General features: G+C 55.0%; 2 protein-coding genes across 2 annotated transcripts in view; one reads left to right on the top strand and one right to left on the bottom strand.

Annotated features, from left to right (window-relative positions):
* ICMT (isoprenylcysteine carboxyl methyltransferase) overlaps positions 1-5,873 on the top strand; it is a 15,292-nt gene extending 9,419 nt beyond the window's left edge. Inside the window, exons 5-6 of the mRNA XM_025384228.1 lie at positions 1,744-3,563; positions 4,921-5,873. Of these exons, the coding sequence (XP_025240013.1) occupies positions 1,744-1,926 (183 nt within the window). The 3' untranslated portion in view covers positions 1,927-3,563; positions 4,921-5,873. The remainder of the gene's footprint in view (positions 1-1,743; positions 3,564-4,920) is intronic.
* Positions 5,774-20,104, bottom strand: RNF207 (ring finger protein 207). The gene is made up of 18 exons (XM_025384215.1): positions 19,931-20,104; positions 19,508-19,698; positions 18,724-18,856; positions 17,194-17,338; positions 17,023-17,104; positions 16,876-16,951; positions 16,666-16,791; positions 16,243-16,289; positions 15,929-16,001; positions 15,789-15,857; positions 15,289-15,357; positions 15,109-15,206; positions 13,863-14,049; positions 13,497-13,682; positions 13,181-13,232; positions 12,734-12,851; positions 8,706-8,786; positions 5,774-7,821 (listed from the first exon to the last, which is right to left on the bottom strand). The coding sequence occupies exons 2-18, from the start codon at positions 19,696-19,698 to the stop codon at positions 7,650-7,652; spliced, it is 1,905 nt and encodes a 634-aa protein (XP_025240000.1). The 5' UTR covers positions 19,931-20,104; the 3' UTR covers positions 5,774-7,649.
* Positions 20,105-22,035: the final 1,931 nt, after the last annotated feature.

Genomic DNA, 22,035 nt, shown 5'->3' with positions numbered 1-22,035 from the left:
CCGGATCTCAGCTCACTGCAAGCTCCGCCTCCCGGGTTTACGCCATTCTCCTGCCTCAGCCTCCCGAGTAGCTGGGACTACAGGCGCCCGCCACCTCGCCCGGCTAGTTTTTTGTATTTTTAGTAGAGACGGGGTTTCACCATGTTAGCCAGGATGGTCTCGATCTCCTGACCTTGTGATCCGCCCGTCTCAGCCTCCCAAAGTGCTGGGATTACAGGCTTGAGCCACCGCGCCCGGCCGATAAATAAATATTTTAAAAAACAAAGTGGGGATATTAGCTTGCCCTCAAAGGTTTGCCATGAGAGTTGAACAGGGTAATGATTGTAAAGGGCTTAGCACGGCGCTGGGAACACAGTAAGTGCTCAATAAGAGAAGGTGTGAGAGGTCAGGACATGAGCCTGACTCTCCAGGTGGCTGAACTGGAGCCTAAAATGTATGTTCAGAAAACGTACAGAAAATGTATGTCGGGGAAGATGCACATCCACAGGGGACCAGTGGGCAGGAGTAGGTGAGTGGTTCCCTGAGGAGCTGGGGCATGCTTTTGGCCTTGAAGAACTGTTTGGCTGGGGATCAGTAAGAAGGATGTTCTTTTTTTTTTTTTTTCCTTGAGAGGGAGTTTCGCTCTGTTGACCAGGCGGGAATGCAATGGCCATCTCAGCTCACTGGAACCTCTGCCTCCTGGGTTCAAGCAATTCTCCTGCCTCAACCTCCCCAGTAGCTGGGATTATAGGCTTCCACCACTACGTCTGGCTAATTTTTGTTTTTGATAGAGACGGGGTTTTACCATGTTGGCCAAGCTTGTCTCAAACTCCTGACCTCAGGTGATCTGCCCGCCTTGGCCTCCCAAAGTACTGCAGTTAACTGACGTGAGCCACCTGGCCAGGATGTTCTTTAAAGGTGGAAGAAAGGGCCAGGAGTTCGAGACCAGCCTGGGCAACATAGTGAAACCCCATCTCTACAAAAAATACAAAAATTAGCTGGGCGTGGTGGCGCATGCCCTTAGTCCCAGCTCCTTGGGAAGCTGAGGTGGGAGGATCACTTGAGCCCAATAAGTTAAGGCTGCAGTGAGCCATGATCACGCCACTGCACTCCACGTGGCAGAGTGAGAACCCGTCTCCAGGGAGGAGAGGGAAAAAGGTAAGAGGCAAAGTGGGCACAGCGTGGGGAAGGCAGGAGACTGGGGAAGTAGGCGAAATGCTGCTTTTCTTGGGTTGGAAACCCAGACTCAGGAGGTGGGATTGAGGCTCTGGAGCTCTCTGAACATGGAGGTGATCTGCTGGAAGGGGCATTTCGGAAGCTCAGTTTTGTGACCCCGTATCTCGTGCTGAAGCAGAGGCTCTGGGTTTAGGAGGCAGAGGCCCAGGCAGCTGTGGTGTAAGCAAATGCATTTGTGGTGGGAGGGTCCTGGGCAGGAAGGCAGCGTGCATGGGACCTCATGTTGGGGAGCTCACACCAGGAGGTGGGGGGCATTGCTGTCACCCCAAGCTGAGGGTTGAAATCCAAGAGGTTGATCTTGTGATTTTCAGATCTCTGTCATGTAAGAGGAGCAACAGAAAAGCACGTGAGAAAGGCCTGCAGCACTGAGTGCTTAGGGCTACGGTGACAGTACTGCTCCCAGAGACCCTGACAGTCTCAGCAGGGCATGGGCACAGAAATCCTCTGGGTATTAGAGACAGACGCCCACCAAAGCACAGGGCATCATCCCACGGTCACCCTGATGAGCCCGGTGTCTCCCTCTGTTAGGTGATGCTGTGTAACCCCATCTGCGGCGTCAGCTATGCTCTGACGGTGTGGCGATTCTTCCGCGATCGAACAGAAGAAGAAGAAATCTCACTAATTCACTTTTTTGGAGAGGAGTACCTGGAGTATAAGAAGAGGGTGCCCACGGGCCTGCCTTTCATAAAGGGGGTCAAGGTGGACCTGTGACGGGCAGTGGCTCCGGTGACCTTGGGGCCTCCAGCCCCGTGCAGCCTGGGACAAAACTGTTTCTGGTCGGCCGCTGCAACATGGATTTTCTTAATCGTTTTACGTCATTAGTCACTCTTCTGGAATGTCACTCAAGACCAAGCGGTCAGAAGGCCTGAGGACCCAAGGCCCCACTGGAGCAGTCTGTCCTTATGCCGAATCAAGGCGGAACATGGGTGAAAGACGAATAAGAGGCAAATCACAGCAATATTCCACAGCGCCCTCCAGAGTGACCTGGGGAGGACCGAGGCCACACGCCACTGCCCCCGAGGCCAGAGTGTAAGTAAGGGATAACCAAGACTCCCTGGGAGAGATGGACTCTGTCCTCAGCAACACTTCCCCAGCAGAACGGGGTAGCAGGTACCCCTTCTTATCAGCATTAAAAATGCATTTACAACCTTTCATTTAACCGAAAAACACAAACCGCTTTAACCTCTTTATTTCTGTCCCTCACTGCATGAACATCTATACAATTTTAAAAATATTTCCTCATAGGATGCTTTGGCCTTTCATCTATTTAATCATAGCTACATATCTATTTTTTATAAGTAGCAGTACACATTCAAAGGGGTATTCCTAGCTCAACGCTTGGTGTTCTAGCTCAACTTTTATCCTGCAGCAAGTAAGCCTAGATACCTCCACACAATTTGGCTGAGTGGCTTTGTGTGAACGTGGCCCCAGGCCAAGGGGATCATGGCCCTGGCCGGCTTTCCTGGGGGTCTCAGCTCCTGTTGTCAGTGACAGGCGGCTCAAAGGAGCGTCCATTTCTCTTGATCCAGAAGTGCTGAGTGAATGCCTGCTCTGTGCATGGCCTTAAACATTGAGAAGTGCTGCTCTCCATTTATTTGAGATTTGATTCTCATTTTACCATAGCTTATATTCTCAATTTCAATGTCAGTCTCAGAACTCTTGTTTTATGTGTTGTGTTCTCAAAATTACATTGTCCCTCATGTCATTTCAAACTGTTTTCAAAGGGATTTGAACATACACAACTACAAATCCAAGCAGACTGACTCTCAAAAATAATCTTAAATACTGCAAATAGTCCCAACCAAGATTCAGTCAATATGTTTGTTTTGCAAGTTTGGGAGAGTAGTTGGCTTTGAGTCACACATGGAAGCTTTAAGAGGTGAAACGCTGGCTTCATTCTGGACTAGACAGGAACTTGGCCTCAGCGTGAGATCCTGCCATGCGGTGTTACGGTGGCACTGAAGAAGTATGAATGTGAAGGCGTGGGCTTGGGGCCAGAGCACCACTCTGCTGCCCCACCACGCAGCTTGTGAGGAGCCACTAAACCTTTCCGTGCCTAGACCTCCCCATCTGTGGAATGGGGTCAATACCACCTACCTCACAGGGGTGTTGTGAGGACTGAGAAGAACAATGTCAAATGTTTTTAATACTCGGATGTGGGGGCGACATCAATGAAATCTGTACTGTATAAAAGCTACACAAAAATGGGCAGACATTTGGTTAATTGTACCAGATACCTAAAATGTATGTTCAGAAAAGCATTTTATCAACTCAGAGATACGACGTGTTTCTAGATTTCATGGCTTAATGAATTTTTTCATTGTTATATATACCAAAGAGGCTTACGGGTTCATTGATTACTAGTATGACAGCTGCTGGTTTGAAAACCAGACGGCCAGGCACGGTGGCTCACGCCTGTAATCCCAGCAATTTGGGAAGCCAAGGTGGGTGGATCATGAGGTCAGGAGTTCAAGACCAGCCTGGCCAACATGATAAAACCCCGTCTCTACTAAAAATACAAAAAATAGCTGGATGTGGTGGCGGGTGCCTGTAATCCCAGCTACTCAGGAGGCTGAGGCAGGAGAATCCTTTGAACCCAGGAGGCGGAGGTTGCAGTGAGCTGAGCCATTGGACTTCAGCCTGGGCAACAGGGTGAGACAAAAAAAAAAAACCAAAACCAGACAGACTTGCCCATCGGCCCTCACAACATGCATGCAATGGGACTCTAGCCAAGGCGGTGGCCAAGCCATCAGTAACAATTTCTCTGGAGTGAATGAATGATCCCCAGTGGGACCACGCTTAGGGCAGCAAATTCCACTTCCTAGAACTGCAGACCGGGAGAGGATGTAGTTAGATTCTGGCAGCCCGCCCCAGCTCTTTGAGGGAAGGTTCTTTCCCCTGCTCTGAGTAGGGCGGACCCAGCCTCCATTCCCATTGGGAGCCACGAAGTCGTCTTGTTGATAGGTGTAGGGCAGCTGTTGGCAGCCGCTGGCCTTGTGGATGGTAAGCTGACGGTGTTGGCATTTCATGCCATCCTCCATCTGCCAGAACCCAGAAAGTCCACCTTCATGCCAGGCCCACCAGCTGGAAGGAGCCCAGGAGGCAGGTCTTAGGGTTTCACGGTGAAATGCTGCCTGACACCAGGGAAAACCTGACATTGTATTCTGCTTGAGAGAGGAATTCCAGGGGTAGAGATCGTGAGAGAACATTCCCAGCCTCTTTATAATCCCAGGGCAGCAGTCAGCAATTACTTAGGGATAAAAGATGAACTTTTTTTTTTTTTTTTTTTTTTTAGACGGGGTCTTGCTCTGTGGCACAGGCTGGAGGCTGGAGTGCAGTGGCACCATCTCGGTTCACCACAACCTCCGCCTCCCGGGTTCAAGCGATTTTCCTGCCTCAGCCTCCTGAGTAGCTGGGATTACAGGCTTAAGACACCATGCCCGGCTTTTTTTTCGAGACGGAGTCTCACATTGTCGCCCAGTGGAATGGCACTATCTCCACTCACTGCAACCTCTGCCTCCCGAGTTCAAGCGATTCTCCTGCCTCACCTCCCAAGCAGCTGGGATTACAGGCATGTGCCACCATGCCCGGCTAGTTTTTTGTATTTTTAGTAGAGACGGAGTTTCACCATCTTGGCCAGACTGGTCTCGAACTCCTGACCTCATGATCTGCCTGCCTCGGCCTCCCAAAGTGCTGGGATTATAGGCGTGAGCCACCACGCCTGGCCAAGATGAACTCCTTAAGGGCAGGATTTGGTAAGTGATTGACTTCTGTTTAGTTCTGTGATCTTGAGATTATTTTTAGCTTTATAAATTTAGCAGTAGCAGGGCCCGCAGAGAATCAGGTTAATGCAGTAAAGGCCACATCACCAATTTTCTCAATTTAAAAAACTGTCAAGAGATTTATTTTTCCATTGCAGGTTTTAAAGTGGAGATTCTTAAGTGGAAAATAGGTACTGCTCAGAACAAAGCTACTTGGAAACAGCACAACGTGAAGCCTTTCGTGAGGGCTTGCAGGCCGCTGCTGAGTGGCAGTTTACAGAAGAGGTCGCGGGGTGAGCCTCTTAGGACAGAAAACAGAAGGCAGCAGTGCACCTGCCACCCCTTTGTTGGTGCGAGCTGCTCCTTGAGCCTAAAAAGTAGGCTTTATTCATCCCTTCTGTTCATTTACCAACCTGGGGGATTGATATGACCAGGGAAAACATTCCTAAACCAGGAAGCTGCACTAGCCGATCAGGCTTGGTAAGGTCTCGGCCACAGCTGGCTGCTAGGAGTACCCCCACGATAGGCACAGCACACCACTGTCCCTTCGCTGCACTTTCTTCCTGCCTTAGGTAGGTGGGCTTGCCCACCATAGTTTGCTTTTGTCGTGGTTTGGCAAGGTTAGAAGACCTCGACCTCTCTGTCTTGCTGGGAAGTGCTTACTCTCTGGGCCACTGCTGCAGAAGACGTGGTACTTGTCATGGGTTTGGAAGACACAGCCATCTGCAGTAGAGGCAGCCTATCCCATTGCAAGGAGAGGAACTTAATGGAGTAATTATTCTACTCTTCTTTTTACATACAGAAATGTTTATTTAAATATACTAAATTGGATTTTCTTTCACAGATACTGATTATTCTTTCGAGTTCTTAAATAAAACCGCACTTGATTTCACTCAACCACAGTGTGATTGTGTGGGATGTGAAACTCTGAGGTCACTCTTGGGTAAGAGGTGTCTTAAGCCTTCAGCCTCAAACCACATGTGTTTTGCCTCCTCAATTTCTTTCTGAATTCCTACCTCTAACCAGTTGTAATGATAATTCCTTTTGCCCTACAGGCCACCACATAGGTTTGTAAGGCCTTGGAACGGGAGCCTCAGTGCCCTGAAGTAGCAGGTGCAGGGGCAGTGGACGTTGATGTAAGTGATGTGTTATGTGTTGAATGTGCCGCTATGTTAGCATGTAGACCCATTTACTGTTAATCACTGAATCAAGCTGGATATTTGCTTAAATGTGACTATCTGGGCATCGTTTTGCCACAAAAACTTTTAAAAGTTTAGGTCACATGGGTTAATTTTTAACAAGCAGTTATCAAGCTCCTCTAAATGGAAAGGGTACTGTGGAGAAATGAAAACTGCTTGGAAAAAACTACTAGAAAAAAGGTTGTTCTTACCCAGTGCTTTGCTATCAATGGAAGGTGGACGCAGGAGAGCTGCAGGAGTTTGGGAAAGCAGTGAAGTAACTGAGACCATCTGCTACGTAAGCTGGCCAGGTGCTCACCCCTGGCTTTAGGAGCTCTGCCCTTGCTGGAAAGGGAGAGAAGCTGGAGCAAAGGTTCCTCATCCTTCCGCGAGTCACTGCTCAGATTACCGGGTGGAACTTTCCAGTAGCACCAGGTTAACAGTGGGACTGTAATTCCGGAGGAACTGGATTCCTTTGCGATAGGGCAGGTGCTACTCAGCAGTGGAGTCTTGTAACCTAACACTCAAACCGGCACACCCCGACGGACTACACTGCCCAGCACAGGGTCTAACACACAGATGCTCGGTGCGTAGGTGTGGAACAAGCGAGGGATTTCTTGCTGGATGGCCACTCCCTCATGTTTTCCACGTGGACTGGGAGTCATCCCAAGCTACTGTGACAAGGACGAAGACTTTGTGCCTTGCAAACATGGGGAAAAGCAAAACTGCCCAAGCCAAAGAACCTGAAATTACGGCCTGTCAGAGTCTCTGGGTTTTATTATTGACAAATGATTACCTTTTAAAGAAATAACCAGCCGGGTATGGTGGCTCACCCCTGTAATCCCAGCACTTTGGGAGGCCAAGGCAGGTGGATCCCCTGAGGTCAGGAGTTCGAGAACAGCCTCACCAACATGGAGAAACCCTGTCTCTACTAAAAATACAAAAAATTAGCCGGGAGTGGTGGCACATGCCTGTAATCCCAGCTACTCGGGAGGCTGAGGTAGGAGAATTGCTTGAACCCGGGAGGCAGAGGTTGTGGTGAGCCAGAGATCGTGCCATTGCACTCCAGCCTGGGCAACAAAGTGAAATTCTGTCTTAAAAAAAAAAAAATTGGCCAGGCACGGTGGCTCACTCCTGTAATCCCAGCACTTTGGGAGGCTGAGACAGGTGGATCACCTGAGGTCTGGAGTTCGAGACCAGCTTGGCCAACATGGTGAAACCCCATCTCTACTAAAAATACAAAAAATTAGCGGGGCATGGTGGCAGGCACCTGTAATCCCAGATACTCGCGAGGCTGTGGCAGGAGAATCGCTTGAACCCAGGAGACGGAGGTTGCAGGGAGCCGAGATTGCACCATTACACTCCAGCCTGGGCAACAAAGAGCGAAACTCCGTCTCAAAAAAAAAATTTTAAAAACAATGGGAACAACCTTCTCTCCAGTGTCCCAGTCTTGTGCCTGCTCTAAAGGCCTGACCCTGGGGACCTGTCCCATTTGCTAAGTCAGGTGTTCCCTCCATGTGGGGATGTCACCCCTGTTTTTCTGTTTGGATCTGTGATGATCCTTATTTTTGAGTAGAGGCTCTTCCGAGAGGCCGTTCGGAGCCCAGCTGTTTCCTTTAGGCTCTGACGTCTTCTCTCTCTTTTCCGGGACACTTCCTGGGTTATTCCTAAAGGGACAGCCTCATGTGAGCCCAGCCCGCTCCCCCATTTCACCGTATCCCTGCACTAAAATCCACTTGGGTGAAAGCTCTCAGAATGGCACGTCTTCCTGGAAGGCCTCACTGAGTGACCATGGTTCAGCTTCAGAACCAGGAAGGCTCTGTCTCCGAAAGGATCTTGTCTACTGAGTAGGAGCTGGTCCCCAGGGGATGGCTGTGAGTTGCTGAACCATCAGGCTGTGTCAGGGTTTCTGGTGACATTGCATTTTGAATTTGGAAGCATCTGAGCTAATAAATGGCAGCTGTGCAGGGGAGGCTGGGGCCAGACTCTGCTCTATCACCAGCCACGCTGTGACTCTGGCCACTTCAGCAACCCTCTGTACACCCCTAGGCTCTTCCAGTTCTGATTCTACAGTGCTGTCCTCTGCCCTGTGACTGAGTACGTTTTCCTGAGACCAAAATACACAAAGATCAGCCTGTGACTGTCGTAGGTGTTACTGCACAGCCGTCTCTTCCTCTGGCAGGTATTGGGGTGCACACTGTGGCTCTGGGGAACAGTCCTTGGTCATTTTCTCATTTCAGTGACCCGAGTCCCCTAGCGTCAGCATGTGCAGCTCCTAGTGGTGAAACTGGAAGCAGGCAGCAGCCACGGCTGTTTATAATGGTAAAATGGGGTCGTGTCTATCAAAGTAACACCTGTTTTATCTATGAGGTCCCTTGTTTAAGTTACTCATCTGGGCTGAGAGCCTCTCTGACCCCTTGTTTTACAAAGAGGCCCAGGTAGGGTCCCAGAGCGGGAGCCAGAGGGGAAAAGCCTGGAGTTTCCTTTGTCATCCTGTTGGCCTCAGAAGCCACATCGCGTGCCCACTCTCTGGTAGAGAGACTCGCTTTACCTGGCTGAGGCCGCGCTGTTCCTGCTGTCGTCATGCGTGTTTTGTAGACTCTCTGACTGCTCATCCACGGGTGCCTGAAACCTGGCAAGAGAGTGGGCACCAGAATCTCAAGGGAGCAGAGCCAGCTGCTGCATGGCCTTAAGCTCAGAAATCTCAGAACCAAACTCTGCCACCACTCATGCACCCACCTAGCGTTTCATTCTTTTGCTCCTCAAATATTTACTGAGGTCCAGCGGTTGGCGAGGGCCAGGCCCTGCCCTCATGGAAGCTGTGTGTTGGTTGGGGCAGACACGCTGAGGGAGGGAAAGGTGTGTGGTACAGGGCGCCAGGGGGACCTGCCTTAATCCAGGTGGAGCGGTGAAGGCCTCTGCAAGAGTACTACCCTTGTGCTCAGAGCTTCCAATCTGCCTCATGGCTCCAACCCTGCCCCACTCCTAATATGAGCAGATACTCAAGGGGTGACCTGACATCTGAGAAAAACCTTCAGCCTGGAAGACAGAAACCTACACAGGCTTAGAGGGCGTGGTGGCGCACACCTGTAATCCCAGCTACTCTGGAGGCTGAGGCACAAGAATCGATCGAACTTGGGAGGTGGAGGCTGCAGTGAGCTGAGATTGGCACCATTCCACTCCAGCCTGGGCGACAGAGCGAGACTGTCTCAAACAAACAAACAAAGACCTTCACAAGCAAAAAGCAACTGGGAGGAAACACTTCAGGGAGAAAATTTCCAAAAGGAAAAAAACCGTCGGCCTCAGAGGGGTAAGATATTGTGTCCATGAAACACCAGGATACCATCAAAAGAAACAGGGTACAGAAGGAGCTGTTGGAAATGCAAAACAAGATAGCAGAAATGAACTACTTAATGGAAGATAAAGATGCCTGGCACGGTGGCTTACGCCTGTAATCCCAGCATTTTGGAAGGCTGAGGCAGGAGGATCACTGGAGCCCAGGAATTTCAAAACCAGCTTGGGCAACATGGCAAGACCCCATCTCAAAAAAAAAAAAAAAAAAAAAAAGGGCCGGGCTTGGTGGCTCACACCTGTAATCCCAGCACTTTGGGAGGCCGAGGAGGGCAGATCACCTGAGGTCGGGAGTTCAACACCAACCTGACCAACATGGAGAAACCCCGTCTTTACTAAAAATACAAAATTAGCCGGGTGTGGTGGCACAAGCCTGTAATCCCCCCCGCTCAGGAGGCTAAGGCAGAAGAATAGCTTGAACCAAGTAGGTGGAGGTTGCGGTGAGCCAAGATCGCACCATTTCTCTCCAGCCTGGGCAACAAGAGTGAAACTCCATCCAAAAAAAAAAGGGAAATGGGACAGAAAAGGTAAATTAGAGGGCCAGCCCAGGGGAGCCAATATCCAACAATAGAAATTCCAAAAAGAAAAAGTGAAGAAATCAACAAATTTAAAAAGAGGCTGGGAGCAGTGGCTCATGCCTATAATCCCAGCACTTTGGGAGGGCAAGGCGGACGGATCACGAGGTCAGGAGATCAAGACCATCCTGGCCAACATAGTGAAACCCGGCCGGGCGCGGTGGCTCAAGCCTGTAATCCCAGCACTTTGGGAGGCCGAGATGGGCGGATCACGAGGTCAGGAGATCGAGACCATCCTGGCTAACACGGTGAAACCCCGTCTCTACTAAGAAATACAAAAAATAGCCGGGCGAGGTGGCAGCGCCTGTAGTCCCAGCTACTCGGGAGGCTGAGGCCGGAGAGTGGCGTGAACCCGGGAGGCAGAGCTTGCAGTGAGCTGAGATCCGGCCACTGCACTCCAGCCTGGGCGACAGCGCGAGACTCCGTCTCAAAAAAAAAAAAAAAAAAAAACATAGTGAAACCCCCGTCTCTACTAAAATACAAAAAAAAGGCCGGGCACGGTGGCTCACGCCTGTAATTCCAGCACTTTGGGAAGCCAAGGTGGGCGGATCACCAGGTCAGGAGATCGAGACCATCCTGGCAAACACGGTGAAACCCTGTCTCTATTAAAAATACAAAAAATTAGGCCGGGCGCGGTGGCTCAAGCCTGTAATCCCAGCACTTTGGGAGGCCGAGACGGGCGGATCACGAGGTCAGGAGATCGAGACCATCCTGGCTGACACGGTGAAACCCCGTCTCTACTAAAAAAATACAAAAAACTAGCCGGGCGAGGTGGCGGGCGCCTGTAGTCCCAGCTACTCGGGAGGCTGAGGCAGGAGAATGGCGGGAACCCGGGAGGCGGAGTTTGCAGTGAGCTGAGATCCGGCCACTGCACTCCAGCCTGGGCGACAGAGCGAGACTCCGTCTGAAAAAAAAAAAAAAAAAAAAAAAAAATTAGCTGGGCACGGTAGCGGGCGCCTGTGGTCCCAGCTACTTGGGAGGCTGAGGCAGGAGAATGGCGTGAACCCGGGAGGCGGAGCTTGCAGTGAGCCGAGATCGCGCCACTGCACTCCAGCCTGGACGACAGAGCGAGACTCCGTCTCAAAAAAAAAGAAAAAAAAGAAATATTCCAGCCTGGCGAACTTGCCAAAACTCCATCTCTACTAAAAATACAAAAATTAGCAAGGTGTGAAAAACAAAAAAGAAAAAAAAAAAAGAAAAAATTAGCAAGGTGTGTTGGCACGCACCTGTAATCCCAGCTACTCCGGAGGCTGAGGCAGGAGAATCATTTGAACCCCGGAGGCGGAGGTTGCAGTGAGCCAAGATCACGCCACTGCACTCCAGCCTCGGCGACAGAGCGAGACTCCATCTCAAAAAGAAAGAAAGAAAAAAGAAATATGCCGGAACTGAAGATCATGAATTTTCACGTTGAAAGGGCCTGCCAGTATCCAACCTAATGGATGGAAATAGACTCTCACCAAAGTGAAATCTCAGAACACTGGGAGCAAAGAGAAGATTCTACAAGCTTCCACAGAGAATTAGTAGGTCGCATTACAAGGGTAGGAGTCTGAGCGCCTTCAGACTTCATGAACAACAACCATGGAAGCTAGAAGACAAGAGAGCGAGAGAACGATGCCTTTGAAGGAGAATTCTTCCCAATCTAGAATTTCCAATCTAGAATTTGATACCCAGTGAAACTGTCAAGTGTGAAGCTAGAATGGAGGCATTGTCAGACCCAGCCACCCCAAACACGCACCTCCTTCGCACTCTTTCTCAAGAAGTTACCAGGAGGTGGGCTCCCCCAAAACCTGACAGGCACTTCACCACACGGGTGGTGAAGGGACAGCCCAGGCTCCAGTCATTCCCTAGACCTACAGGGCAACCAGTCTACCCTGGGGCCCAGTGACTCAGAGACGGGAACACTGAAGACTTGCCACCAAGATCCCTCTGACACTGGAAGCCCGGTGATGCCTGAGTACAGTGTTGAGAGAGCCTGGTCAGGACTCTGCACAGGCTTGGCCTGTCTTACATTGATGAAGTTCCTGCCCTCTCCTCCATGTCCGGCCGCCTGGATCAGCCCAGTAGGACCCTCGTGACACCCTTAGGAAGTGCCTTCTGCTTTCACCTACTCTTGAGGGTTGGAGGGACCAACTATGATCCTAAAAGCAGAAACTCAGAGCAGCCCACTCACTGTGACCATGCTTTTGCAAATGTCCGGCACCTGGTCCGCCCAGATGCCCCAGCTGAACCTGCATGACCTGGCCAGCTGACTTCCCTGAACGGGGTCCTGTGGGTGTGGCACCTTTCCCATGCATTTTTTTTTTTTTTTTTTGAGACAAGGTCTCACCGTGTCGCCCAGGCTGTAATGCAGTAGCGTGACCTCAACTCACTGCAACCTCTGCCTCCACCTCCCAGGTTCAAGCGATTCTCGTGGCTCAGCCTCCCCAGTAGCTGGGATTACAGGCATGAGCCACCATGCATGACTAATTTTTGTATTTTTAGTAGAGATGGGGTTCCACCATGTTGGCCAGTCTGGTCTGGAACTGCTGACCTCAGGTAATCTGCCCACCTCAGCCTCCCAAAGTGCTAGGATTACAGGCGTGAGCCACCGCACCCAGTCCCCAAGCACATTCTGAAGAGTCTCGGTGGCCCTGGGAACACCCCTTGGCCTCACCTGGGCTCCAGCCGCTCCTTCACCTTGGCAATGGAGTGGACGTAGGGCGTGATCTGCTTGGTGATGGTGGTCAGGTAGGCATTCTCCTGCCTCAGCTGGAGAAGGTCATGGAGCTGGGCTGTGGGGCCAAGGCCAGAGCATGGGGTCTTAATCCTGAAGCACCTGGCTTCAGGTTTTCGCTCAAGCCAGGCACCATCTAAATATCCCGACCATTTCCATGGTGACCTCTAATTAAAGAGTGAGGCACTTGGTGGGGGCATTCTTCTCAATGAGTCCTGACCCCACATGCATCATTTGGGGCCGGTTAGCAGCCGGGAGGCACAGTCAAGCGCTAAGGTGAGTGTGGGGATTTGCATCTGGTTAGTGGCCGACCCTGACTTCCTCCCTTGCTAGCATGTGGGTTAGCTCGGGGACAGGGGGTTCACTCAGCAGCCAACTTCCTGGAACCTTCATAAATCTCCTGCTCATTAGCCACTTGCTGATAGGATTCCTCCCAAATCTGAAAGAGAAAAGCTGGACATTGGATGTGGCAGTGAGCTGGAATTTACAGTGGTGGCACTGCTATCTCTAGCTACTTGGATCTACAAAGCACCCCCCAGCCAGGTCCACGTGATTCCAAGCAGCAAAGACTCCCAGGCTCCAGACCCTGCCGCATGAGAGTCCTATAAGGCACAAGCCAGGTCCTCTTTCCCTGCTTACTGTCAGGGTAGCCCAGGTGTCCCCTGACAGGTGGGACTGGAGTTAGAGTCCTTGGGAGGGCTACCTCCTGGAAGACGACCCTCATGCCCTCTAAGGAGGTGTGCTCCGAGGCGATCTGCACGTCCAGTTGCAGGGACTTGCTCAGGACGTCTCCCATGATCTCCGCCTTGATGAGCGAGTGGTGCTTGGTGAGGTCTCGGTGCAGCTCCTGTACCTGGTCCTTTAGGCCCTGCATCTCCGCCTGCAGATGCTGCACAGAGAGGCTGTGTGAGAGCGTGGGTCACCCTGGGCTGTTTTTACTGCCCGGGACTCGGTGTTTGTGGAGGAATCGCTCCCAGGTTCAGCAGCTGGGACAACTCAATTTTCCTGAGCGCACCTTGGTGAGGAGTGGGTTAGGACATTTCCCCCCCGCAGATCCCTGCCCGCTCACCCTGTAGGTGTCCTCATAGTGGCGGCAGTGCTCTGTGAAAGGCGTGTTCTTGCCCTCTGCCAGCAACACCTTGGTGCTGATGGACCGGTGCAGTGTAGGCTTTTGGACAGGTGACCTGGACATCTTTCCTACTGGGGAGGGGCAGTGGGGCCCCGTCAGCACCTTGGGGCCTAAGCCCCCTGCCAGCCTGGGGAGAGAGCCAGTGTGGATGCAGGGGGGTGCAGAAGTCTGCCCCTCCCCTGGCCTCCCAGGGCAGCCCCCTGGACTGTTCCGGGCTCTCACAGCCCTCTCCACCACCTGGAGCACAGCAGAGCCACCAGGAGCTTTGAAAAGCCTGGGGCAAGGCCTCACCCGGACATCCACATCTTTTTTTTTTTTTTTTTTGAGACGGAGTCTCGATCTGCGCCCAGGCTGGAGTGCAGTGGCGCGATCTCGGCTCACTGCAAGCTCCGCCTCCCGGGTTCACGCCATTCTCCTGCCTCAGCCTCCGGAGTAGCTGGGACTACAGGTGCCCGCCACTACGCCCGGCTAATTTTTTTGTATTTTTAGTAGAGACGGGGTTTCACTGTGTTAGCCAGGATGGTCTTGATCTCCTGACCTTGTGATCCGCCCACCTCGGCCTCCCAAAGTGCTGGGATTACAGGCGTGAGCCACCGCGCCCGGCCCCATCCACATCTATTTTTTAAAGTCCCTGGAGTGGGTTCCAGGGTGTGGGGCCAAGAGCAAGTCCATCGGAATGCTGCCAGGGCTAGGACTGAGCGAGTGGTGTGTTCACTTCTATGCTGGACACAGGAAGTGTGGGCCCAGTCTCTCTTAGTCTTTGGGGCCCCTGGGCACACACATGCTGTTTCAGCATTTCTCCTAACTCCTCCCCAGATGAGTCCAGGAATCAGGCCCCCTATGACTTCAGGCCACCTAGGTGGTGGTTAGCCCAGCCCCAGGTGCCCCACCCCAGGGGAGGCTGCAGTGGCGGTTGGGGGCCTGAGTCCTCCCCTTCTCCTTTAGCGGAGCTCCGAGTCAGGTCTGCCATGGACTTCAGATCCAGGGCTTCCTGCTCCCCTACTTAGAGGACTCGCCCTGGCCACCCCCTGTACCCAGACACTGTCCTGGGAGGGTGTCGAGCTAAGGATGGAGGAAGGAAGGGTGGCACCTGGCTTCTCCCTGGTTATCTGGCCTCTCAGCACCCACCCTCCCCCACACCTCAGTGTCGGGGACCTTGTGCCTGGCCTCCCCAGTTGCCGCTCACATGTTAGCACCACTTGCAGCAGCTGTCACCCGACGTGGCCCCAGCAGTAGCAGCGGCTCCAGGCAGCGCGCGAACTCGGCTCGGTGGTCACTGGCAATCTGGGCAGCAGGATGGGGTCATGAGGTGGCCTCCACTGCCCTGCGGGGCCCCCGACCCTGGCCCACCCAGGCCACTGCACACCTTGCTGCTCTGCACAGGCCTTAGGCGGTACGGCCGCGTGACGATGCCCTGCAGCCTCTCCATCAGCTCCTGTGGTAGTGAGGAGGGCCTCAGGCCGGTGGAGGTGTGGCAGCCAGGGGCAGGAAGAGGGGAGATGGAGGTGAAATACATCTGTCTTTGGCACTTGACTTGGTGTCCCTTAGCGGTGCCCGCCCTCTTCTGGGACTCATCCAGACAAACCCCCCACCCCATCCGCAAATCCATAGGAGAGGGGGCGGCTGGACTCCAGTGGTCACTCCACCCCATGGAGGACCGGAGGCTCATGCCCCCTTCCTGGCTTCCCTGTCCTTGTAACAGTGGCCCTAACTGCTTTGCAGATGATGGAGTTGGGAGGGGGTCAGTCCCGAGACCCCTGGACCAGGCTCCAGGTGACAGGCTGCCCACTCCTGAGTTGGTGGCTTTGGTCTACAGGGTGGGCTTCTGGTGGGGAGGGGGCATCTGCAGGAGCAGAGGAGACTCACATAGCCCAGGTCCAGGAACTCAGCCTTGGTGGCCAAGCTGAGGAAGGAGGAACAGATGACCAGGTGGACCTGGGGGAGGAGACGCTGCTCAGTGCCTGGCCGGGGAGGAGGGACCCACCCGCACCCCAAGCTCCCTGTACCTGCAGGGTGGGCAGCAAGGTGGCCAAGTGAGAGAGCTGCTCCTTGAAGGCCTTGTCCTTCTCTTCGTATTGGCTGGGGGAAGGGGGCTGCCTGGTCTCCAGGGGGCCAGGAGCAGGGACGGGCATTTCCATCCCCCCAGCCGTCTTCGCATGTCCGTCCCCGAACCCCTTCTCTGACCCTGAGCCATGCTGCCCTCCTTAGCTGGGAGGACATTCGGATGTCTTGCTCCTCAGGGTGGAATGCCCAGGTTCGGAGCTGAGGGCATGGAGGCCAAGGGGTTTCAAAGGAAGCAAGCCCCCCTCCCCCAGCTCACCTCTGCACAGCCTGCAGCAGCACCGCTTTCCTCTCTGCCAGCCTCTCCTGGGAGAGATGGCGAGCATGCTCTTGATTTGTGCCCCAGCCCTGCCACCTCCCACCATGCCTACCCCCCGGACCCCCGCCACCTGCTGGTTAGGTATCTCTCCAACCTACCAGCCCTGCATCCACTGCCTGAGGGCTTGGGTCCTCTCACCCTAAATGTCACCTCCCCAGGGAAGTCTTTCCTGACCACCTCACATCCCCACCACCAGCCTGGAGCAGGCCCTGGTTTCCCCTCTCAGTTGTCCTAGCAACTCCAGGAAAGTGCTTGGTGCAAGGCCTGCTGCCCCACTACGCTGGAAATCCACAAGGCCTAGGGACCGGCCCTGTGTCGCCAGTTCCCGGCTGGGTCGTTTATTCCCCAACCCCCACCCCGCACCTGCATGCTGCCGAAGAGGGCGTGGATAGCGTTCTCCTCCTCCGCAGCGCTGTGCCGCACCTCCTCCACCATCGCCTGCAGCAGCGCGATGGCCTCCCGCGTGGCCGTCTGCAGGGCCTTCACGGCCTGGGGACAGGGCGGGGTCAGGCTCGCGAGCGCCGCCGCCCGGCCCCACACCCCCGCCCCCGCGCGCCAGACCCCTGCGCTCACCAGCACCGCCTGCTCCAGCCGCTCACAGCCCTGCACGTAAGCCGATTCCAGGTCCACGCAGTGCGCCCGGCTCTCCCTGCAGGAGGCGGCGGGTGAGGCCCGCTCCGGCCGCCCCCAGCCCCCTCCCCTCGCGCCCCCGCTACGCACCCCTGCATGTCGCGGAAGCAACGGATGCACAACAGCAACTTCTTGTCGGTGGAGAACAGGAGGTAGGGCTCTGCGTGCAGCGCTGCGGGGGCAGGGGGCGGTGGTGAGGGCTTCGGGCAGTGCCCGCCCTGTTCCCACCCCCAGGTCCCCGGTCCCGCAAGCCTCACTCACTGCACTTCTGGGGCACGTCGCGGCTTCGCTGACCCAGGGCCACGATGTCGTGGCGCGCGAACATGCGTGCTCGGTGCGTCTCATCGCGGCAGCGCGCGCACAGGGGCTGTCCGCACGTGTTGCAGAAGTACGTGGTCTCCACGTCCTGCGGACCGAGCGCGGGCTCAGGAGCGCCAGAGCCCGACCGCGGCCGGCGCGGGAACCGCAGCCGACGGGTGTCATTGCGCGTGTTTGTCCCAGCCGTGGCGGAGTGCGTGGCTAAACGCAGCTCTTTCCTGTAATCTAGGCACTTGGCGCTCTGATATACCCGGTTTACAGATGAGGGCACTGCGGCTCAGAGGCTGATTAAGTAGGTCCGTGGAGTGGGGTGGGGGACAGGAAGAGAGGGCAGAAACTGCCTTTATAAAACATTTCACCGAGGCGGGGTGCGGTGGCTCACGCCTGTAATCCCAACAATTTGGGAGGCCGAGGCGGGCGGATCACCTGAGGTCAGGAGCTCGAGATCAGCCTGGCCAACGTGGCAAAACTCTGTCTCTAATAAAAATACAAAAATTAGCCGGGCATGGTGGCGGGTGCCTGAAGTCCCAGCTCCTCAGGAGGCTGAGGCAGAAGAATCACTTGAACCCGGGAGGCGGAGGTTGCAGTGAGTCAAGTTGGCGTCACTGCACTCCAGCCTGGGCAATAAAGCAAGACTCCGTCTCAAAAAAAACACCATATATATATATATATTTTTTACCTGCAACAAAAGGGGTGTGAAGGCCTCTCACGGCCCTCTTGGCACACTCAATAGTGGCCAAAAGGTGGTGAACACCCTGGCAGTCTGGAGTCACACCTGGGCGGGGGAGGGGAAGAGCAGTGAGAGCTTTAAGGTTCTCCTCCCCAAGCCAGACCCAGGGCTGGAGTCCAGGGCTTGGCTTGCAGCCCTGGTATGGGCACATGCAATGGTTGACATAACAGGCCCTACCTGCAGTCCCTACCTCTTGCTAATCCTCTCTGTACCTCTGGGTCACACATTTCTCAGCACTTGCCCTGAAGGCTGGAGCTTTTGCCCCGGTCGGGACGTCCTCCTGGGATTCCCAATACATTTTCTGGCCTCCACAGGCCAGAGTCCCCCGTGCCCTTTACAGCCCAGAGGGAACAGCATGCTGTCCCCATCTCCCCTGGGCTGTAGCTGCTTCTATGCCACTTGGGTAGCAGAGGCCCTTCAGGGTCGGCCCAGGCCTGCAAACTGGACTGCCCTTCCTGTGCAGGTCCACAACTCCACCCTGAATTGGGGATCAGTGAGTTCTCCCCAGATCGAATGGCCTTAGCTCCTGCCACTGTCTGGACACTGGCTCAAGTCCCTTGTTCTGGACCTCAGTCTCCCCACTGGCATAAAGGGGTTCACATTCGGGGCCGACATGCCCTAGGGAGGTGCTGGAGAATCCACTGCCAGGTCATCCTCTGAAGATATGCTGGGTGCATGTGCAAGCATTGGGGACTGTAATCTGGTACCCTCTACTCCTCACCCGCCCGCCCCGCCGCCCCTGCCTGCTCGCTGCACTCCAGGTCACAGTTGGCACAGCGCACCGCCTCCACGCCATCCCCCGAGCTGTCCACCAGGAACTGCAGCAGCCGGTCCACCGGTGGGAGCCCGCTAGGACCCTTCACCACCGTCTGGTGTCTGCAGAGAAGCCCAGGCCCTGAGATTCTGACACCCCTTCCCCAAGGCTCCCCACCCCCGCCCCTCACATTCCAGGCTGGAGCTACAAATAGCTGTGTTGGGAGGTGGGGTGCACCACAGCTCTGGGGTTTGCTATAAATATCACAGCCAGTGCTCACCCTGCCCTGGTCCCTACCCTTGCCCAGTCCTGGGCACTCCTGCAGACAGTGGGGTTGGTGCCCCTAGTATCAAAAGCAGAAGCTGCCCCTTGGCATCCTCTCACAACATTGGGCAAATTAGAGCCACTCCTGGGTTCCTTGAGTCCACATAACTGTAACTGTGTTTTGTGGACCTAAGACTTCTAAGACCCAAAGCGAGTTACTGGGAGTGTCTTGACCAGTGCTGGAGCCCCACCCCTACCCCCTAACTTTTGATGGGAGGTCTTGGGCCAGTAACTGCAATCTCCAGGCCTCAGTTAAGCTGATCTATAAAATGGGCTGAAGCCTGCAACTTCTGGCCAGGAGAGCTAAGGACTGGGTGCAGCATCTCCCAGTCGTTCTGCCTGAAGTTGGAGCCTTACTCTCCTGGCACCTGGGTCCCAGCTCGGGCAGAGCCAACCTTGGGCTGCGGGGATGGGGTCTGGGGGGTCTTTGGGAACTTTGGGACACTTACTGGCACAACGGGCAGGTGAGGCGGCCTTCAGTCGCGCGGCCACGCAGGCAGCCGGCGCAGAAGTCGTGGAAGCAGTCCAGAAGACACGGGCGCTTGTACTGCACGTGGCACAGCGGGCACACCAGCGGGTGGACGCTCGGGGCGTCCAGGGAGCTCGGGCCCTCCAGGGGCCCGAAGATAGCTCCCGACATCTGCAGGGACAGCACAGGCGGGCGGCTGGGGCGCGCACGGAGCCCCGCTTGAACTCCCGCGGCCCCTCTGCCCGTTCGCCCGCGCCCTCCCTGTTGCGTCTGGACCCGACGGGGCGTCCAGAGGTCATGGAGTGGGGAGCCGCTAGGCCCGGGTTAGGGCTGGGGCCTGGAGCGCCCCGGCGCAGGGAGAACGGGCAGTGAGGACTAGCGAGGGGAGGGGCCCTGTACCTACCCGCTAGGCCGCTTTACTGGGAGCTACCCGCCCTCCGAGCTTCTCCCCCACGGTCCAGCGCTCCTAGTGCGGCTCCGAGCCGCGCTCTGAGACCCCGCGCTGTCGCTCTGCCGAGGAGTTGCCGGCCCTGGTAGGTCAGGCTCGCACCGGGCGATGGTTCCTATCCTACGCGGGGCCTCGCTCTGCCCTGGCCTCTCCTACCTCTCCTCACTCCCACCCTCGGAATTCCCCGCCGACTGTCCTCTGGGTGACCCGCAGGAGACGCCCCTTCCGGCATCCACCTTCCCCACGGTGGCTGCTGCCTTACGGCGCGGCGGGGCCGAACCGACCTCTGCGCTCGCCATCTGCTTTGCGCTCTGGTTCCGGCCCGGCTACTCCATCCCCAGCCCGCGGGGAGGAGAAGCTAGGACGCCAAGGCTCCAGGGACGGTGCCAGGCAAGGGTGAAAGGGTCGGACTGGCCCCTGCCCGGGATAACAAGAGTCCCGAGCCCCAAGACCAGAGCGCCGCGCAGAGCAGGGCCAGAGGACCTTGGCTGCGGGGTCTTCAAGGGTGTAGGGCGGACGCAGTGGCTTGCGTCTGTAATTCCGGCACTTTGGGAGGCTGAGGCGGGCAGATCGCTTAAGGTCAGGAGATCGAGACCAGCCTGGCCAACGTGGCGAAACCCCTTCTCTACTAAAAATACAAAAATTAGCCAGGCGTGGTGGCGCCCGCCTGCAGTCCCTTTTGGAGGCTGAGACAGAACTGCTTGAACCCGGGAGGCGGAGGCTGCAGTGAGCGGAGATCCCGCCACTGCACTCCGGCCTGGGCGACAGAGCGAGACTCTGTCTCAAAAAAAAAAAAAAAAAAAAAAAGTCCAGACCCCACCCCCACCGCCGCTATTCCCTGCTCTTCCATCCGATTTGGGTCTGAACAGGTCATCGCAGCCGCATTTCCTCGGCGGCCAATTGCGGGCGCCAGAGAGCAGCGGACGCCCCTCCACCAGTGCTTGGGAGGCGGAGTGAGACGCCCTGGAATCCTAGCCCGCCTTTCGCTGGTTGTGAGCTCTCGGCCATGTTACAGACCTCTCAGAGCCTCAGCGCTGGGTTAAAATAGAACTGGTGTCCTGATAATGGGCGAGGCCCCAGTGGAATAATGCCCGTGAAATACACATACTGGGCGTCCACTTAATTAAGGCCCCATCCTCATTGCCTGCCAAGTTCCCAAAAGAGGGATGGGTTTGGGTGGGAGGTTGACAGGGGAGGCTCCCGGCCTTTCCAGCAATGCCCCCTCTGCCGTCTGGGCCTGGCAGATGCGTGTTGATCCCAGCGTTTTCTCCAGCATGCCCTCGCTTCCTGCCTGTGTTATCCTGAGTGTCCTAAGAGCAGCCCGTTTCTGCCCCTCTTGCAATTACAGTCAAGCCCAGAGCCTGACCCACAGTAGTGCTCAATAAAGGCTTAGAAAAAACTCGGAGCTATTTGAGCTGTTTTCGTTTTGTTTTGTTTAAGACAGGATCTCACGCTGTCGCCCAGGCTGGAGCGCAGTGGCGCGATCATATCTCACTGCAGCCTCGGCTTCCTTCCACCTCAGCCTCCCAAGTAGCTGGGACTACAGCCGCGCCCCACCACGCCCGGCTAATTTTGTTTTTTTCTTTTTCTTATTTTTGAAACGGAGTTTCGCTCTTGTTGCCCAGGCTGGAGTGCAGTGGCATGATCTCGGCTCACTGCAACCTCCGCCTCCCGGGTTCAAGTGATTCCCCTGCCTTAGCCTCCCGAGTAGCTGGGATTGCAGCTGCACGCCACCAGGCCCAGGTAATTTTTTTGTATTTTTAGTAGAGATGGGGTTTCACCATGTTGGCCAGGCTGCTCTCGAACTCGTGACCTCAGGTGATCCGCCCACCTTGGCCTCCCAAAGTGCTAGGATTACAGGTGTGAGCCACTGAACCCAGCCTTTGTTTTTTTTTGTATTTTTAGTAGAAAAATAAAAAGTACAATGTGCTGCACACATTGGGGATTTTGCCGTGTTGCCCAGGCTGGTCTCCAACTCCTGGGCTCAAGCACTCTGCCTGCCTTGGCCTTCCAAAGTTGCTGGGATTACAGACGTGAGCCGCCTTGCCTTGCCTTGAGCT

Source organism: Theropithecus gelada, chromosome 1 (genome assembly GCF_003255815.1).
Source record: "Theropithecus gelada isolate Dixy chromosome 1, Tgel_1.0, whole genome shotgun sequence".
Taxonomy (NCBI): Eukaryota; Metazoa; Chordata; class Mammalia; order Primates; family Cercopithecidae; genus Theropithecus; species Theropithecus gelada.
Note: the sequence above shows the minus strand (reverse complement) of the source record. Positions and strands in the feature narration are given on the sequence as shown.

Excerpts from the sequence above, each read along its gene's own strand:
- RNF207 (XM_025384215.1), bottom strand. The coding sequence starts at position 19,698 with ATGTCGGGAGCTATCTTCGGGCCCCTGGAGGGCCCGAGCTCCCTGGAC. Across the intron at positions 13,683-13,862 it reads ACTATGAGGACACCTACAGG|CATCTGCAGGCGGAGATGCA; the intron begins GTGAGCGGGCAG and ends CTCTCTGTGCAG. Across the intron at positions 8,787-12,733 it reads AAGGAGCGGCTGGAGCCCAG|GTTTCAGGCACCCGTGGATG; the intron begins GTGAGGCCAAGG and ends CTCTCTTGCCAG.